Source organism: Canis lupus, chromosome X, assembly GCF_003254725.2.
Source record: "Canis lupus dingo isolate Sandy chromosome X, ASM325472v2, whole genome shotgun sequence".
Classification (NCBI taxonomy): Eukaryota; Metazoa; Chordata; class Mammalia; order Carnivora; family Canidae; genus Canis; species Canis lupus.
The window spans coordinates 82607106-82627621 of record NC_064281.1 but is presented as its reverse complement, the minus strand read 5'-3'; the positions used below and the strand labels follow the sequence as shown (position 1 = coordinate 82627621).

The 20516-nt window shown below is 45.9% G+C and overlaps 1 protein-coding gene across 2 annotated transcripts; it reads left to right on the top strand.

The window, feature by feature from the left end:
• The first annotated feature begins 2019 nt into the window (after positions 1-2019).
• IRS4 (insulin receptor substrate 4) lies at positions 2020-18729 on the top strand. Of its 2 annotated transcripts, XR_003129534.3 has the most exons (3): positions 2020-5862; positions 9892-10205; positions 16097-18729. XR_003129534.3 is itself a non-coding variant. In XM_025431536.3 (2 exons), exons 1-2 carry the CDS (start codon positions 2040-2042, stop codon positions 16099-16101), a joined length of 3828 nt encoding a protein of 1275 aa, XP_025287321.1. In that variant the 5' UTR covers positions 2020-2039; the 3' UTR covers positions 16102-18729. The 2 variants fall into 2 exon arrangements, 1 of the variants encoding a protein (XP_025287321.1); XM_025431536.3 differs by lacking the exon at positions 9892-10205.
• The last annotated feature ends 1787 nt before the right edge of the window (positions 18730-20516 follow it).

Genomic DNA, 20516 nt, shown 5'->3' with positions numbered 1-20516 from the left:
ACCATCAAAACGGAGCCCTTCATCCACATATATTTACTCAGCTTGTAAGAGAGAACAAATTATTAAAAGGGCAGGGATAGGGTTTATTATTATGATGTATGCATTGTCTCCTTTACTATTAGGTTCTATAAATAATGCCTTTTGCAGCATCCACCGTCGGGGAAAGGTGAGCCAACATTCCATTCTTTAAGAGAGAAATATCATATGTCTCCCCCTATATTTGTCCCCAAATCCGTCTTCCCAATTGTGGTCACTCCTTTGACATTTTAATGTAATACCGACACATTTCCACAGTTAGCAAGCTGAAATCCTACTAAAAGACAGATAGACAAAGTCTGAGACGGAGGGGGGGTGGGGGAAGGGAAGGGGAGAGAGAGAGAAGGAAGAGACTTAAAGAGGTTGCACTTACACTCCAGCAGTTTTTCCAGAAACAAGGGAGGCAGTAGTTCTTATTTTTGTGATGTCAAACTGTAGACTGAAATTCAGCAAAAATCTTCTCTTGCCGCGAGGGATGTGAACTATATTCTAGGCTATGTATTCGGTGTGATCCTTTGTTCTAGGTACAAGCTTTTCTCTCTCTAAAGTTTTGCAGTCTCGCTCAAGGAAAGGGAAACAATATTATTTTGAAATTCCCTTAAAGGCGCCTTTCGGAGCATCCCTCACGGGAAGATACCACGACAGCCCATCTCTGGCGTAATTCAGTAAGAACCGAGTCCGAGTTTTCTCAACATGGCTGTGTACTTTTCAAGCCCCCAAATTCGTGCTTTTCGTAGACATCACTCAGCAAAGAGCCAGAAAATGCATCTCTAGCCACTCTGCGTTTGGTGGGGGACTTAGAAATGGGCTCTGATTAAAGGTCGTGTTCATTTTAAAGGCATGGCTGTCGTGCGGGTGCCTGAGAGTCGCGGGCTTTTGTCAGGGCTGAAGCGGGCTCGGGAGTGCATGCAGCATGGTGGGAGGCAGGTCTGAGGGCCCCGGTCGTTAACACGATTCCAGGGGGAGGGGGTGCCCACACTTTCTACCGAGACGTTCAGCTCCCGGCGCGCGGCGGGAGCTAGGGGACCCGCCTGTGACAGGAATAGAGAATTTCTGTGCGGGACAGGGAGGGAGGATATTAAAAAAAAAAAAAAAAAAAAAGAGGGCGCCGGGCGCCGTCCCCAGGTCACCGCGGCTCAGGGACCCGCACGAGTTTAGCACTACCATTAACAGCTCCTTGCAGAGGGTGGTTTACCGCCCGTGAGCGCGACAACCACACAGCGGAGCCCACTCCGGGACCCAAGCCCCGCCCCCTCGCCCCTCTGTACCCCTCCTGCCCCCCGCACTAATTAATTCACGGCTGACTCCGTTGCCGGACACTCCCATTGGCTCCCATCCCGCCCAATGAGAACCTCGCAACAGTTTCACCTGGCTCCCACTTCCTAAATAAACAAACTGTCCCACGGCTGGGCCAGTTCTCCACCCTGGCGCCTACCAGGACGGGCCGCGCTCCGCCCTCGCCACCACCCCTCGACCCCTCCAGCCAATAGAGCCCCAGCCGTGGCGCCCCCGTCCGGCCCCGATCGCAGGCAGCTCTCTCCTCCGCCCCTCCCCGCCTCCTCCCTCCCCCTCGTGCCTTCGTGGACTCGCGGTTAGGACCAGCGTGGCCAGAGCGCCCCGCCTCCTCGTGTCGGTCCTCCCGAGGCCCACAGGCCCGGAGGTTCACCGAGCGCCTAGGCCAGGGCCAGGGGCAGCGGCCGGGCGGGGGATCGCGGCGGCGAGGAGGCGGGCCCGCCGCCCCTTCCCCTGCACACCTTTAGCTGGCGGCCGCTCGCGCCCCTCCACAGCTCCGGTAGCTGGAGCCACAGTGGCCGCCGCGTGAGGCAGCGGTCACGTGTTGTTTTGCCCGCAGCCGCGCGCTTTGAGTGGAGTGGGCGGGGGCGGGGCCGAGGCGGGAGGGGCTGGGGCGGGCGGACAGGGGTAGACGGCCTCTTCCCCCAACCCTCCCTTCCCCGAGGCCCCCCCCCCACCGCTCGCTCACCTTAAAACCATCGTGCATCACCATGGCGAGTTGCTCCTGCGCTCGCGACCAAGCGACCAGGAGGCTGAGCGCTGCAGCGGCGGCAACAGCGGCAGCTCTAGCTGTGGTGGCGACCACCCCACTTCTCCCCTTGGGCACCTCGACCGCACTCATTGGGACCGGGTCGTCTTGTCCGGGAGCCATGTGGCTCTCCACGGCCACTGGCTCCCGGTCAGACTCGGAGTCCGACGAGGAGGACCTCCCCGTCGGGGACGAAGTCTGCAAACGCGGCTACCTGCGGAAGCAGAAGCATGGGCACAGGCGCTACTTCGTGCTCAAACTCGAGACCGCCGACGCCCCGGCTCGGCTGGAATACTACGAAAATGCCAGGAAGTTCCGGCACAGTGTCCGCGCCGCGGCGGCTGCGGCTGCGGCGGCCGCCTCTGGCGCCGCGGTCCCCGCGCTCATCCCGCCGCGACGCGTGATCACCCTGTACCAGTGCTTCTCCGTGAGCCAGCGAGCCGATGCCAGGTACCGCCACCTCATCGCCCTCTTCACCCAGGACGAGTACTTCGCCATGGTGGCCGAGAACGAGTCGGAGCAGGAGAGCTGGTACTTGCTGCTCAGCCGCCTCATCCTCGAGAGCAAGCGCCGCCGCTGCGGCACGCCCGGCGCGCAGCCGGATGGAGAGCCGACCGCGCTGGCGGCTGCAGCGGCGGCGGAGCCACCCTTCTACAAAGATGTGTGGCAGGTAATAGTCAAGCCCAGGGGGCTGGGGCACCGAAAAGAGCTGAGCGGCGTGTTCCGGCTTTGTCTTACCGACGAGGAGGTGCTGTTCGTGAGGCTGAATACCGAGGTGGCCAGCGTGGTCGTCCAGCTCCTGAGCATCCGTCGCTGCGGGCACTCAGAGCAGTACTTCTTCTTGGAGGTCGGTAGGTCCACCGTCATTGGTCCCGGGGAGCTCTGGATGCAGGTCGATGACTGTGTAGTGGCCCAAAACATGCACGAGTTGTTTTTGGAGAAGATGAGAGCCCTGTGCGCAGACGAATACAGAGCCCGCTGCCGCAGCTACAGCATCAGCATCGGCGCCCACCTGTTAACCCTGCTGTCCACTAGGAGGCACCTGGACACGCTGCCGCGTGAGCCCGGTGGCTGGCTGAGAAGGTCCCGCTTTGAGCAGTTTTGCCACCTCAGGGCCATCGGGGACGGGGAAGACGAGATGCTCCTCGCCAGGCGCTACATGACACCCAGCGAACCTGTGCTCCCCTCCAGGCGAGGAAGACTGCACCTGCCCAGAGCGCGCCGCTCCAGGAGAGCGATTTCGGTTCCAGCCAGCCTTTGCCGCCGCCTCCCGCCCAGCCCGGTGCGTGTCCCGCATCCCGCCGAAGTCCCGAACGACAGAGCTTGCCTGTCTCCTGAAGCTTCTGGCTCTGGCAACTCTGGGGATGAAGGGAGTCCTCAGGGCCAAGAGGGACAGGAAGGAAACGGAGGTGACTACATGCCCATGAACAATTGGGGCTCGGGAAATGGCCGGGGCTCCGGAGGTGGCCAGGGCGCAAGTGGCCAAGGCTCCAGTAGCCAGAGTTCAGGGGGAAACCAGTGCTCAGGTGGGGGGCAGGGCTCTGGAGGTGGCCAGGACTCTAGCGGTGGCCAGGGCTCAGGGGGCCAGGGTATGGGAGGAAACCAACGTTCAGGAGCTGGCCAAGGCACTGCAGGTGGACACGGCTCTGGCGGCGGCCAGGGAGCCGGAGGTGGACACGGCTCAGGCGATGGGCAGGGACCGGGCGATGGCCATGGCTCCCGCCGTGGCAAGAACTCTGGAGGGGGCAAAGGCTCAGGAGGTGGGAAGACTTCCGATGGCAGTGGTGACCGTGGAAAATCTCTGAAGAAAAGATCCTACTTTGGCAAACTAACTCAAAGCAAGCAGCAGCAGATGCCACCACCTCCACCTCCTCCACCCCCACCCCCACCAGCGGGAGCAACTGGTGGTAAAGGGAAGTCTGGGGGAAGGTTCCGACTTTATTTTTGTGCCGACAGAGGAGCCCAGAAAGATCGCAAGGAGGCCAAAGAGGTCAAGGACAAGGCAGACAGCCCAGAAGGTGCAGCTCGGGGCCCCCTCAGAGCCAGGGCTTTTGATGAAGATGAGGATGACCCCTATGTGCCAATGAGGCCAGGGGTGGCTGCCCCTCTTGCAAGCTCTAGCGATTATATGCCAATGGCTCCCCAAAACTTCTCTGCTTCAAAACACCACTCTCGATCACCTTTCGAAGATTCAAGGGGGTACATGATGATGTTTCCTAGGATGAGCCCACCACCAGCCCCAAGTGCCCAGAAAGAGCCAGATCCCGAGAAGGAGGATGAGTCAAAGGACAATGACAGTGAGAGTGACTATATGTTTATGGCTCCTGGAGCCGGTGCAATTCCAAAAAACCCCAGAAATCCTCAGGGCGGCTCTTCCTCTAAAAGCTGGAGCTCCTACTTCTCTCTGCCAAATCCTTTTCAGGGCTCCCCATTGGGACGGAGTGACCACAGTGAGTATGTACCAATGTTACCTGGAAAATTCTTGGGAAATAGCCTGGACAAGGCACCCACGTCTAACTGGGGCCCCAAACATGCAGTTTCAAAGCCTCCAGTGGAGGGGTCATTCTCAAAGCCTAGGGATGGGGGGACATGCTGGAAGCCTTCAGATAATGGGCCCCCCAAGAACAAGGCCAAAAGACCCAACCGTCTCTCTTTTATTACAAAAGGAAATAAAATCAAGCCCAAATCACAGAAGCCCACACGTGCGCAGAGAGAAGCTGACAGCTCTAGTGTCTACGTCAACATTGACTTCACTAAAAGCGGGAGCAATATGCCAGCCCCCTTTATTCAAGGACTGCCCGGTTCATGGGGGATCATGGCTGGCCCCAGACCGTCAGCCTTTTCTCACTATGTGAACGTTGAGTTCGAAGTGCTATTTCCACACCCGGCACAAAACTTCTCGCATCTTTTCAGAGCTATTCCAGGTGCCAACCCCCTTTTCCTGGAAGGTGCTAGGTGGCCACTCGTGCCTCTTCCTCCCAGCGCCACAGGTGGCAGTGCCAGTGAGGAAGAGGGTGACTACATCGAAGTGATTTTCAACCCAGCAATGACACCGGCCGTGCCTTTCGGTGACAGCGCCATCCGCTATGACGCGGAAACAGGTCGAATCTATGTGGTTGACCCCTTTTCCGAGTGCTGTATGGACATTTCTCTCTCCCCCAGCCGCTGCTCCGAACCGCCACCTGTAGCCAGGCTGCTGCAGGAAGAACAACAGCTGGAGCGGAGGCGCCCGCAAGACCGTTCGCAGAGTTTCTTTCCGTCCGCCCGGGCGGCGGTCTCGGCTTTCCCCACCGACAGTCTCGAGAGAGACCTCCCCGCCTCACTTGCCTCGGCCGCCGCAGCCGCCGCCGCCGCCTCCGCCGCCGCGCCGGCCTTAGCTTTGGGCCGGGCGTTAGCCGCCGCCTCCGCCCTCGCCGCGGCCCCGGGCATCGGTGCAGCCGCCAGGGGCTTGGAGGCCGCTGCTGGGTTTGACTCCGCCTCCGTCCGCTGGTTCCAACCTGTTGCAGGCTCGGCAGCCGCCGCCGCCGCCGCGGTGCGGGGGACCCAAGCCGTGGCCGCTGGCTCGAACCCGAGAGCCCGGCACCCATCTGCAGACTTGGCTGGAGGTGAGAACTGGGCCACAGCGGCCGTCTCCCCGCCGCCGCCGCCACCGCCGCCTCGCCGCCCGGTGCCGAGTCCCCCTGAGCAACAGGTTTCTGACAACGACGACGACGACGACGACGATACCTACGTGAGAATGGACTTTGCCAGACCTGACAACAAGAAGTCTGACTCTCCCCGCAGAGGTGGGTGGTCTGAGAATTCACTTCCCCGCGTTAATGGTCATTGCTTAACGAGTCGAAGGCTAGGGCATTAGGAAGAAGTGGGTTAACATTTCATTAACCGGTGCCTGTTTAGCATGAAAAGCACATTTTCAATTTTCACGTTATACCTTGTGATCTTTGCAGGAATTTAAGTTTTGATCCAATCATCAGTTTTTCTGGGGGCAGGGCGGGGGGGGTGGGAAGCCATGACTATCATTTAAACAACGGTGAGGCTTTTTAGGATATATATATAGAGAGAGAGAGAGAGAGAGCATGGGATGCTTTCAGACCTCCTTCTCTAACACTTAATGACTTATGCAAACAAGACACCCTAGATTGGATCCCATCAACTCCTTTTCGAATCAACAGGTAAAAGCCACTTTGCTAGCGATGCCCATATTTTATTACAAGAATTTTGGTAAGAGCTCAGAATATTAAGCAGTGATAATCGACTGTAGCTTCTGGGGGAGGTAGACTTTCCTCTCAGCAAGTTACTTTTTAAAAAAGCAGTCATTGTTACTTTTTAAAAACTAGTCATGGTGATGCTAGTTTGCCCTGATTTCCCCCAGAAGATTCAATCTCTGTTGTTAGCCTGAAAGTCTGGAAGGGCACAGAACGTCAATAATCTGAAACAACAGGTGATTAAAAGAGACAGTGTTTGGCTCTGGAATGTGTTGTCCTGTTGATTTGTTTTGTTTTTACACAGGATACATTGCCAGAAACCTTGAGTGTCCGTTCCCTGTCACTAGTAGTGACAGGCAAGTCACCTTCACTGTGCCTCATTTTCTTCATGTATCTCGCCCCCCCCCAAAAAAAAGGGAATGGTGACAACTTGATAATGGGTATGACTATTGCTTGAAAGGTTTAAAAAGCAATGAAAACTTCTAATTGGTGTGTCTTCTGGGAAATCCAGTAAAGCAAGATAATAAGGCTAGAGGACGACCTGACCCCAGGGGCAGCCTACCCTGGAACAGGGGAAGGTTCTTTTTTAAAGGGTTACTTGTCCAAAGGAAGCACTAAGGAAGAGTAGGAGCTGTCACACTTGAAAGGACAACTTTTGAGTAAATCTAACTGTGTACATTATGCAATGTTGATATCAGCGCATCTGCACACATTCTCAAGAAATGATTTCTGAAGCTGATGTCTCCATAGTCTGTGCCTTCCCTTGTCAGTAGAATGAGCTGCTTTCCCACTGAAGGAAAGGGATGGACCCCAGCAGTTTTCATTCCAGTAGGTCAGTTTAGTGGAGATTTTTGCTTTGCTTGCTTTGTGGAATGCCTTTGTGATTGGATCTCTGCCCACTGTGCTTGATCAGGCAGAACAAGTCGGGGACTGATCACAACAGTCACCTAACAAGCTCCCTGTTTAGTGCAGGTGTAGCCACCCTCCCCCACTCCCCCTGCTTTAGAAAACTTGCCATACAAAAACACACATTTGCAGCAAGGACGCATTAGAGAGGGATCATTAAGAAGACACAGGGCTACTTTGGCTTGCCAGAGGATTCAGTTCAGATCTCCTTTAAATTTTGACCTCCCTAACACACACACACACACACACACACACACACACACAAATGAGATCACCACTACTGCCAGAGCCATGCACTCAAAATGTGTCATTCTGGTTTCAAGAATTTAATTCACAATCACCTTTTCAGGAACAGATCTGTTTTATTCTGTAAAAGGCATCTGAAAATTGGTCCCAAGCTATTGCTTGAACCCAATGGCTGAAGCTACAGCTTGTGATACTGATGGAAGTGTGCCAGAGCTGCCTATTTCCCTGTGGTTCTCTGGAAAGGACAAGTTTTCAGAGACATCTGCCTATACTTCTCCATACCCTTTGTTTAAACAGAGATTGCAATTAGCGAAATCTTGTTCCTGCAGCCAACCCTGACTTCCCAAGGATTATCTAGATCCAAGTATTATTTTAGCCTAGGTCACTGACTTAGAGATAACTTCAAATGCCTTTGTAGCTATTTCAGAGATTTCGTGTTTTCTAAATCTATTGCTCATTGAGGAAATTCCTGACTTTGTTGAGTAACTAGAGCAAGGAGGCTGTGTCTTACAGGAAGGTGCTTGGGTTAAAATAAGAGAATGGGCATGGAAGCATTGGGACCTGAGGGCACTTTACAAATATATTTTTATTTTGTGATTAGATTAACACTGGATCAAAGTTTCCACAGTTTAAACTGGTGATTTAGGTTCCTGCAAAAGTGATTGGTCCTGATGGTGACTCAGGCACATCATTTGTGGAGATCAGTATAAAAGGAAAGATATACAGAAAGAACATATTGCAGGAAATGACTTTGGTTTCCATTTTAATGGAAACTCATGTGGTAGAGTGTTGTCTGTGAAGTTCTGAGAATGGGTCAGATAATTCTGATAGGTTTGGGATTTTTGTTTCTTGTTGTTATTTTACTCTAAAGGTATAGAATAATTTTAACCCATTTCTGATCTCTCTTCATATTCATACCCATATTAAATATGAATGTATATATTTATCTCATATATATACATATATATGTCATGTTAGAGGAGAAAAAACTTTTCACAAAGGAACAAAGACATAGTCTTTATTGGGAGCTATGTATCTCAAAGGGTAGTTTTACTTGATGGCAAGCGCTTAGAACAGTGCCTGGCACCTAGTAAGTGTGGTACATGAATTATTAGATAAACATCATCGTTGTCACTGTTACTGTTTTTATTACTTGTAGAGGCACAAAATTCTATGTCTTTAAATCCCGCTTTTCCTGTTAGTGTTTACTTTCATTTAAAATGGTTTACGTGGTTGTTCAGGGTTGAGGTCTCTACAGTTGGGATCTGTTCATCACAAGTCACAGGAAGTGGGACAAGATAGCTTTATTCATGTAACACAAAATTAAGACACATTTTCATTTGCCTACAATTATATTGCACATGAGTAAGTACTTTGAAGCCATTTGTTCAAGACCATTAGAAATACCCAGAAATGTAACCTAGCCTTGACTTCTTAAATAAATTACATAATGTTCAAAGGGCAGAGTCCTCACATTTTAACAGCATGGGCTGTAAGCAGTTGCCTTTAGGAGGAGAATCTCCTTTTTTTTTTAACTTTTATTTTTTTAATTTATTTATTTATGAGACACACACACAGAGAGAGAGAGAGAGAAGCAGAGATACAGGCAGAGGGAGAAGCAGGCTCCATGTAGGGAGCCTGACGTGGGACTCGATCCCAGGACTCCAGGATCTGGCCCAGGGCTGAAAGTGGCGCTAAACCGCTGAGCCACCTGGGCTGCCCGAGAATCTCCTTTCTTATTTGGTTCTGACTCTTGACTCATGTTGCCTCTTTTACTGCTGCACCTGAGACAGAATTTGTAGTTTGAAGAATTCAGATTTTTCCACTCCAGAGATAGAAGGGTAAGAGCAACTCTAGAAGGGGTGAGAGAATCGATCAGGCAAATTAGTCATGTTAAGATAGCATTTGGTATTAGAAAGCAAAAATAAATTAATTAAATAAGTAAATAAATCCCTAGTAACTACCTTTGAAATGTTTGACACTGTTATTAACATGAAGGAGGTATAAGCATCTTTTCTTTTCAGTGTGCTACTGCCTAATCATCTTGCTATAAATTATAGGTGCTGAGAAGTAATTGCTTTTGTGGCATTGGACTTATTTACTATAAATTACTAGAATAAAATCTCCATACAGCAGAGATTTTTCAGTCACCATTGATGGGTCACTTATTTTAGGCAACATTTACCCCCACCCCCTGGAAAAAAAAAAAACGGGACAGTCATTTGGAGTAGAGGTATGTGACCTATAACAATTAAAGGGGACTTTGCTCAATTAAAGTTAACTGAAGTCGTTGGCAGGGACTATGAGTTTACATTCATTCTAAGAGTGATGCTTCCAGGGTGAAAATTTCAGGCACTAGCAAACATCTTTAGACAAAGACTAGGACTTTAACACAGCAGAATATCACACGTGCATAAAGACATAAACAAGATCTCTTGCTTTCCTTTCCTCTCCCAGATTGCCAAAAATGAACCAGAATCCTCTACAGTCATCGGAAGGCAGCTGTTTGGGGGAACAAACTCAGGCTTCTTTAGAATGACACAAAAATCTTCATGTTAGGATAGATGAGAGTGACCAGTACATGGAGAAAACAATATTGTGTGTGATGTAAAAAAGAACGACTGTTGTTAACCTGTCAGCTTGTTGACTAAGGGAATGTTTAACAGTTGTATGCTGCCTTGTAATTTGCAAAACACATTCACATGGTGGGGAGGAGGATAGTAGGTACTGGAATTGAAGCTGCTGTTGAGAATTTTCCCATGGCCAAAGAGGTAAGTGACAGAGCTGAAAATCAAACCTTGTACATCTGATTTCGAGCCCAGTACTCCACCCAGCACATTACACTGTCCTTTCATCAGATGGTCAGTCTGTTTTTTCCTATTGATGAAAGATTATTATGTAGGCAAAGGTTGAAAAAATTACAAGTTTTCTTGAATTTAATAGTAGCATTTTTGGTGGTGGGGTGGTGGTGGGATGGTGGTGGGAGGTAGTAATTCATTCAGAGTGTTATAGCTGTGAACCATCTGCCAGAGCATGGGTAATTTTCATTGCATTGAACTGTTTGCCATAGCTCCTTGAATAAAAAAGAATTTGACCTGTACTGGAATTGAATGTTTTAAATCTGCTTTGGGGAGGAGTGTGCTAATCTTTACCTCCTCAACAGAAATAGCCTGTGTAGCTATTTGGATCCCACGGAAACCCTGAAAGGAAAGGAAAGAGAGGGGGGTGCATTCACTAAACTCCCACTAATAGTCATGTCCTTAACTGAAGTCAGATATCTTTGGTTTTCCTAACAATCCATTGGCATTTGCCAGTTACCACCAGAAATCTCTTAATTTCATTTTTCCATTTGTACCAAATCTGATTTTCTAATCTAAACCGTCACAGTGGGCAAAGGAGGATAAGGCGAGGCAGGTGGAAGCAAAAGGATGGTAGAAATAGGTACTCTTCATTTGTTTAAAAAGCAAATTTGCTTTTGGCAGTCAGGCAGATAGATTTTAGAAGCCCTGAAAATCAAATCCTCGGGACTTAAAAATCCCTGTTTAAAATTAAATTCATTTTCTTAGCACCTTTTTAAAAAAATGCTTTAAGACATGTAAAAATAGCCCAGACATTTTATTGGCAGTATTGGAAAATAGCTTTTGTAAAATGCTTAATTAAAGCCTGCAGTATGTTTTGTCTAAGAGGTGCTGCCAGGCTCTTAGATAGTTAGGATCATTCACTGAAAAACATTGCTTGGTCCTGAGTGAGAAATGAGAAATTAAAAAGGATATCTTTTATAATAGCGAAATGAATACATTGCAATACATTCAGCTTTTAACACGACTATCAGCTTGCTAATTTTAAAGCTATTGATAACATTACCAAGATACTGTGCTTGCCATATGAACTTAAAACATATTCTCCAGCAATTCTGCCTTGGTTATTGGTCATGTAGCTACAGGTCTATTTCCATCTTCTTCTGGAAATGGAGGCTGAACTCTGGAGAAATAGGAATTTTTAAAGAGTTTTTCAAAGGTAGACATCTATCCTATTGAAGGTAACATTCTTTTTGAGGATACCTTGTAATTTCTTTTTTTAAAGATTTTGAGAGAGAGAGAGAACAGGAGCAGGGGAGGGGCAGAGGGAGAGGGAGAAGCAGGGAGCCCTATGTGGGGGCTTGAGATCAAGACCAGAGCGAAATGCAGAAGCTTAACCAACTGAGCCTTATCCCCCATCCCACCCCACCCCACCCCACCCCCGGCCCAGGCACCCCAAGAGGGTACCTTACAATTTCTGGTTAAGAACTTAATTCCTTTTAGAATTACTGGAAAACATGTACTTAAATACTTAGTGAAATGAGAAAGTTACTATTTTTTCACTTGCTTCATGACACCCCTTTCTCATGGGCTACGGGTGCATCGGTTGTACTGTGTGGGTCTTGCCCTCACGTGCCTTTTGTGCCTTTTGCCATATCTGTATCCCTAATTTTAGGAGACCGTATCATTTCCTGATCTCTCTCTGGCTGAAAAGGTGAGGACCCCTCTGGGATTCTTGCAGGGCCCACAGAGGACTCACTCCTCCCCTGGATGTTGCTTGTTCGGGCTTACTTACAGGAACAGCCTTCCTTGAAGGGCTCCTTGTTTTGCAGGTCCAAGGCTGTGCTGCCCACTCTGCTCTCACTTGTTGGCACAGAGGCAGCTGGGCCAGCGTTTAAAGCTATTTTCATGGTTGGATTGACCACAATATGTCTGATGCTGGCCAGACCTTCTGGATTTACTGAATATCCAATTCCCCCTAAATTGTAGTCACTTTAGCTAGTTTTCACACTTTCTATAATTTGCCTTTCTGTCATTACTAATTTTCTACTTGTAGACCTGAACCTTAGAGAGAATATCAATGAGGTCTATCTCTAAACCCATCTGGAAAATTATTCACACATGCACCCCCGGGGCATTGGAAGTCTAACCAGTAAATATGATTTTTAACTCCTGATTTTTCAAAATTGCACCTCCAGCCTCAAAGGCATACCAGCACTGCCCTTACCTTCAGAGCCCACCTGCTTCCCAGTTATCCCAGCCACTTGGGCTTAGGGGGACACCCTTCCTATTGCCATGGTTTAGAAAGAGATTTTCCCCAGGGTCTTAAATGGAAGCTCCAAATATATCTGCCCATAGAAAAGAGGTTGTAAGTGATGGCTGGGTATAGGCAAAGCAGTTCTTCTGTTCCTTGAAGAACTGCATAGGTTAATATAGACATGTGCAGATGAACCTACAAACCTATCCACCATTTATTTATAATATGGCTTCTGTGGGATAATTTATTTTGAGTCTCAAACAATGAGCCTTGGAATATGTATGTCTCTTTTGTGAATTGGAGACCGCCTATATTAGAATTCTAGTAACTTGCATTCTTCAAGTCTGCAGTAACTAGGCAGCAAAGTGTGTGTTGGGAGGTAATAGAGAAGCTGACCTGAGATAAAAATCCCCAAATAGTTTGTATCCAGATAATCAAAACTAGAATGAACATGGATGCATGGTCCAGGGCCTGGAAGTGACTGGCAGGTGTGCAACGATCAAACTGTCCTTTGAGGAGATGAGAGGGTTACAAGTCTCATCACTTTCCCTTAGAGATTCTTTTGACTATTCTGTAACAAAACCATTGCCCCCATGGGGAGAAGCATTTGCTCTCCTAGTTTAGTAAGGAGACAATAGCCTGGTACGATTGGTGTTGCAAAGACTAGCAGCAGTTATTGCCAGTTTTTCACCCTTGAGGGATAACACTTAGCTTTTTTTTTTTTAAATCAACTCCTAGAGAATCACCTTCCTGTATGCTCACAGCGCACAGAAAGGTGTGATGATCTGTTCTTATTGGGGAGGGAAAAAAAACTATATATAAGCCAGAGGCAACATTCAGCAAAAAAATATCATTGTATTATTGTACATTCATTTGGGGGGTATACGCCTCCATTTCTCTTAATTTCCTTTCATCTGTTTGCCTTGGACACTTTGCTTGGTGGCTCCTGTTTATGCAATCACCAGTTGATTGCAGGGATGGCATGTTGACTAATAAAGCAGAATGAGGAATTTCCTAAGAAGGTGACAAATGGTTTTTTGAGTTCTAGGAAAAATTGGGGTTGAAAAGATAAGTGAAGCAATGAGATCGGGGAGAGTGGAAAGAGAAAGAGAGAATAACTGGATATATTGTTATAGTTTTGGCTTTCTCTGGACAGAGGAACCATTGGTGCTTTGGACTTCAAACCTTAATAGAGGCATGTTTATGATTCGTATAAAGAGGTCTGGAATGCCCTGGAGGAACTGCTTTCTTGGCTTGCCTGACAAATTTCCAGGGATATTGAAGTCATGTGTGCTTTATTAGTATATTAAAGATTAATGTTCAGGTTTATAGCATTATACAAATTGAAACAGAAAAGTTTACTTCATTTGTTTTCAAGAAGAAAAAATAACACTTGCCAGGTTTGGGAGGGGCAGGAGTTGGAAAATGTTTTGACCCATTGGAGTCCAATGAGCTTTTCTCCCTTTCAGAGAAAAAAAAATACTTGAAGGCCATACCTCCCATTAAAAGGGTGGAACTAACTCATCATCAAAAAAGATCGTTGATTAATGAGAAAGTAAGACGATCCAATAAGGTAATCATTTGTAACCTGTCAGTATCGAGTGGCAATAACATATCGAAAACATGCCACATTATTAAAAACTTCACCGGTTCCCTTTCTGGTGGTAAAATGACATCAAAATGAACAAGAGACCAAAGGGGAAAAAATGAACTAGAGACGGAATGAAGATTTTCAGCCCTTTGATACTCATTTCGCAGTGCTTCTGGTGGCGTTTTAATCCTGAATTGCTTTCCTTTGCCACCCAGCAAGATTCAGAGTTCCTTCCTTCTGCTGTTCTTTGGAATGTGCTCAGTTTACACTCATGTGAGTGTAAACTCATTTTAATATTGGCCTAAGTAAAACAGGATTATAAAGGTAAATCTGTGGCTCAAGTTCCCATAATGCATTTCAAAAGCAAATTTAAATTATTTTGGGATTATCTTGTTTTGGATAGCATTATTCATTTCTACTAGCATAGTTAATCAGGAGTTGACAAATACATTTATGATGTAAACTTGAAGTCCCACCATTATTTTCTAGGTTTTAGTATGTTATCAAGCATTCATTCAGTGCTGGTGTAGGTGTTACCAGAGCATATGAAATACGATTCAATTTTTTAGTCGAGTCTCGTTTAAACAAGAGCAAAGAAGAACATAGAACAACTTAAATAGTAACAAATGCCCCTAATTTCGGGCTTAGTATAATTGTTGATGTGGTAGTCATATGAGGCTTAATGTGGATGTTTCTAGAAAAGATATGAAATGTGGCGCATTATAATGGTTAGTAAGAAATCCCCTTTAAGTAATGCAGTGTGGAATATAGGAACATGTTTTTATATTAAAACAAAGTTGCAGACTAAATTAGGTGAGATCCTTTCAGCCTTAAATTTCTGTTCAGAGTATCTAGCTGATATTTATGCAAAATGCACTGATGCCCATTTTGCAGCAGATAATTGCATGCTTATGTGCACTCTCATGGGTAACTTACATAGATGCCTTTCGTCTTGTGTAAACTTGATAGATCCATGGAGCCTAAAATTTCCTAAACTCAGTGCTGACTGGAAAACTTAATATCTTAGGGTATTTTTAAAACACCTTTCAATGTGGGTAAACAGCCCTATATAATGAGTTATGAGAAATAGCTACAAGTAGGTGGAAGGGGTGATGGAGACATTTGATGCTTCATCCACCTGCAAGTTTGTTACATTTTTAAAACCTCTGCTGGAAGAATAAATAGTTATATTGTATACTGCTGCTTTAATACCAGACCTTGTACTCCCAAGCCTACCCTGGGGGATGCTTTCCTCCAGATTCTTTGAGATTGGTTGTAATAAAACAATGTATAATCCTTTGATGTGGCCTGATCTTAAAGGAACACTAACATCCCGTCATCAGTTTCCTAATCATTTATCCCCATCCATCCCCTCTCCAGTCTAGTGCCTTCTTCAATGTACCAGACCCCCTTGCTCTTGCCTCAGTCCCATTAGGCACCCTCTCAATAAGCAGAAGGCCAAGGGAGTAATACCAGACCTGCTTTTTATTAGCCAGATGAGGATTTCCACCAGATCTCCTTTACAGATATGACTTTGCTCTTTTCGAAGAAATTCAGAGACCAAGCTTGGAGATTCTCACCAAGGCTACTCTTAAGTCCTTTGACTTGTGCCCCATAATCTGGTGAGGGCACAGTCAAGCATGCAGGCGAAGAAAAAAATTATCTTTGTCCGCCCAGTGCCCTTGGCTCACTTGCTGACCCCACGGGGAGGCAATAGAATAGGGCAGGCGCAAACAAAGTTGCCATCCACCAGAAATGTCATAGTGACAGCCTGAGGGCAAAAGGAGGACCGGTCCTTGCACTTTTGCGGGGGCTCGGAGCTAGTGTGCGTCAAAGGTGGCTGGCACAGTTGGGCATGTCCGCGCCAAGCCAGTCTCCTCCATGCAGCTCTCCAAAACCACCAGTTTGATTTTGTTTCATTTTAGAACGGGGCGGGGTGGGGGTGGGGGTGGGGGAAGCACTTTGCACTTTAATTCCGAAAGTAACTTTTTGTTTTGTCATCTTTTTTCCCCTCAGAGTGATTACATTGCCACAAAAAAACACATTTTAGAAGAAAAATGATGAGTTTCATCTTTGTCTACTCCAGATCTGCCGAAAAGAAAGAAAATTCACAGGCTTCTGAATAGAAAACAGCCTGAATTTCTAAAAGCCGACAAATGGATGCTGGCAGGTGAATGATCCTAACACTGATCATTCGTACTGCTGCCTTATGGATCAAGTAATTTTGAACCAAGAAATTCACACTATACTTTGTTTTTATTTTCTGCTTTCCTCTCCCCCAACCCGGCAAGTCTCTTTGAAAGGAAACAAACACTATAAAAGGAAGCCTCTCATAACTCTTTCCTTTCCCTTTTTTTAAAAAAAGTTACTTACATATGTGTAAATGTGGCCAACACCAGTTTTACCAACATATGATACTTAGATTTAGTTTCGAAGCTGAAAACCCTTTAAACAGGAGCAGAAAAAGAAAGAAGTTATGTTCATGAGAACATAGGTATGATCTGGAATCTTTCTTCTGAGTAGTACATACATAAAACATTTCTTGATCAAGGAGTTAAATGTTAACTGGACTGATACCTTGATGGGACATATTCAATATCTTAAAAAGACAGGACCAAAGGGCAGATTGTCTCAGTTTTTGCTCATTAACAAAACTATAACATTCTGTCCGCATTAAATGTCAACTGAACTTATATCTTGAATGAACATTTTCAACTCTTTAAAAAAGGCAGAACCAGGGAACAGATTATCTGCTCACACATAATACTGCAATGTTCTGCCTGCAAATCAATTGAGCATTTCCAAAACCATTTTTTTTTACTTTTGAAACCTACATTTTTCACCTTAAAGAAGCAAAGTTATTCCAAGCTTCCTCACAAAGCCTGTCTCTGCCTCTCTGGGCCTCCCCCTCCCCCTCTGCCCCGCCCCGAGTGACCTCCCCTCCCCCCCATTCTTCCCCTATCGCTGGCTCTCTGCTGGACCCATATTTTCCCTCCTATGCCCAGGGCTCCTATAAAGAAATCAGTTTCCCATATTCAAGAAATTAGTGTATATGCATCAATCAATATTCGGAGTAAAACAAGCCAAAAAGAACCTCTTATAAGGTCTTGTTTTCCTTTGGATAATGAGCCTCTATAAGATGTGTCAAAATTTTTTTTAAAAAATCAGAGCAAGCTTCCTCCTCCTGTTTTTGCTTGCCTCTGATGGAAACTGAATTAAGATTTTAGGAACCTGGACCTTTGAGAACATGACAATAACAGGTGGTGATCACAGAAGATAGGTACAAAGGTCTTGAAGCTTGCTTAGAGCTTTGTTACGTGGTGGCACACAACTCACCACTTGTGCCGTCACTGGCAAACCTCACCATATCACAGATGGGTGTGAGTGTCCATATAGTTGTGCAAGTGCTAGTGTGTGCGCGTGCACACATGCGTGTGGATGCACACCTTCGTGTACCTGTGTACATGTGATTGTAGGTGTACCTGTTGTCTGTAACTCTGTTAACAAAAAAAACAAATCGCTTCGCATTTAATGTGCCACTTTGCAGTAGTGTAATATTGACCTGAAGTTCTTTGCTACTCGATTTTGACATCTTTGAGTGTGTACTCCTATCTTCAAGCCGGCTTCTAGTACATGTGGCTACATTAACTTTTTTGCAGAACCGAGTTGACTTTTGTTGTTTTTCCTTGCCTACCAACCAGAGGGATGGAGGGGGCTCTTTTTTTCCCTTGAGAATGGCGCTGAGGAGAGGATGGAGCTGCAGTCCCCAGTCGATGAAGGAGTGCCTGGGGACTGCAAGAGCAGTGAGTTTCGTCAGTTCCTTTCAGACTCTTCTCTTTTCCCCACCTAACTGAATAATTCAGTGTGGCTTTTGTCCATTATGGTAACAGTGCACTCTCTACATAGGCAGCCTTTCTGCAAGCCTTCTGTCACCATTTTTATTTTCAAGTAAGTTTTAAGTCACAATCATTCAGAATTGTGGGAAGAAAAGATGATTTGGGGGAAAATGCTATATTGCTTTTATTTGTATATTAGGTTCAGGGGCTGCCAGCAGACAGGGTACAGCACAGATGTTAACACTTGCTGAATAAATAAATGGGAAACCTCATACACAACAGTACACACAAGTAGTCACAGGTACAAATAGTCACAGGTACAGCATAACAAATATGCAGTTTCTTTGACACTACTTCTTAGTTTACAGACACAACTAATTTATTCAGTATTGTGCTGGAAGAATCCTTTTGGAATATGTGTACCAACATATCACGTACCTTCCAGCTGCCAGATTATGCTGCTGTTCAGGAAAAACAGTGATGGAACGATTTGTGTGTGTGTGTGTGAGAGAGAGAGAGAGTGACCTCTACATTTAATTTAGTATCAGACAAAGTCACTTGGTCAGTAAAAACTAAAACTTGACAGTTGCAGTGGCTCATTACATTTGCTGTTTCTGCTTTAAGATCTGCTTTTGAGTTGCTCTGGCTTTGTCTTCCGTTGTAAATACTCTTAGACTCTCATTTCCTTGTAAACATCTCATTTGCAGTTTTGGGAGACAAACTTGCAACTTTGTATAGTGTTTATATATATATATACAGATATATCTGACTTGCCCTTCCATAGAGCTACTCGCAATAAATGTGTCCATGAAAGTTATGTGTGGAGACTCATTTTTCTTAATAGCGTCATCCCTACTCCATTTTAAGTGTATTTTTTTTGTTCTGTGGCAGCACTGGCTGCATTTTTCAGGAAAAGTCATTGGAATAACTTTGGGTTTGGGCAAAAGTTATTAAGCTTAGAAAGTTTAGAAACAAAATGAGGCTTTCCAATGGTGTTAATACATTAACTCTTGATTCTCCAAATCTGGTGGTGGAATTAGTGTACAACTTATCAGAGTTTTCATGCTGACCATGATGTATGAATTATATACTGAATCGACTACTCAGTGAGGTGAGGTAATGATTTACAGTTTTCTTTTGTCCCCTTCCTTTGCCACTTACTCTTGCCCTTTCATCGACTCTTTTTATTTACAGTTGACCCTTGAACAATACAGGGCCCCAACACTCTGCACCGTCTAAAATCCACATATGACTTCTGACTTCCAGAAAGCTAACAGCTAATAGCCTACTGTTGACCGGAAGCCTCCCTGATGACATAAACAGTCCATTAACACATATTTTGTATGTTATATGTATTATATACTGTATCCTTAGAAAAGAAAATATTATTAAGAAACTCATAAAGAAGAGAAAACACATTTATGGTACTGTGGTGTACTTATTTTTAAAAAGAATCTGTGTAAAAAAAAAAAAGAATCTGTATAACTGGACCTGCCCAGTTCAGGCCTATTTTTCAAGGGTCAAATATACCTATTTTTAACCACGAGGAAGGCAAATGTGAGTATAAAGAAAATACACCAATGAACAGAAAACATTTTTGCACAAATGGAATAGACAAGTATGGGTGGATCGAATGTCAAGAACATATTAGTAAATTGTTGGCCTTATCAGAAACCAAAGATTTAAAGGAACACTAGAAAAAAATAATTGCCTTCCTTGATTGTTTCCTTTACCAAATTGCCCTTGCCACACAGAAGGGTGGTGAAAGTTAGTAAGACTTTGGGACCAACACTTGACCAAGGATCAATGGGCATTGGAGGAGGGATCTGTGGAGTCAGATGGGGAACTGAGTAGGGAGTCAGTTCCCACATTATGTGCATAATCCACAAGCTATATTGTACATTTGCAGACAATTGAGTTCATTGTGCAACTTGACCGTACCGATATTCCAGAGTTGTGTTTAAGAATACCACAACAGGAGGGTGTAATTAGACTGCCTTTATCATAAGAAAGTGTCCACAACAGAGACCATCTTTTTTTATATAAAGATTTTTATTTATTTATTTATTTATTCATGAGAGACACACAGAGAGAGGCAGAGACATAGAGAGAGAAGCAGGCTCCATGCAGGGAGCCCCACATGGGACTCAATCCTGGGACTCCAGGACCACGCCCTGGGCCGAAGGCAGGCACTAAACCACTGAGCCATCCAGGGATCCCCAAGACCATCTTTAAAAACAATTTATAGGGGTGCCTGGGTGGCTCAGTGGGTTAACCACCTGCCTTTGGCTCAGGACGTGATCCCGGGCTCTCTGCTCAGTGGGGAGTCAGCTTCTCCCTCTCTCTCTGCACCTCCTGCTCCCCTCCCCTCCACTTATGCTTTCTCTCTCTCAAATAAATATATAAAATCTTTTAAAAATACATAAAAAACAATTTATATATTGGGGCATCTGGGTGGCTTAGTTTGTTGACCATCAGACTCTTGGTTTCAGCTCAGGTCATGATCTCATGCATGTGAGCTCAAGCCCCACCCCCATGACAATCATCAGGCTACTGCTCAATAGGGAGTCTGCTCTAAGATTCTCTCCCTCTGCCCCTCC

Coding starts and splice junctions, on each gene's coding strand:
- IRS4 (XM_025431536.3), top strand. CDS start 2,040: ATGGCGAGTTGCTCCTGCGCTCGCGACCAAGCGACCAGGAGGCTGAGC.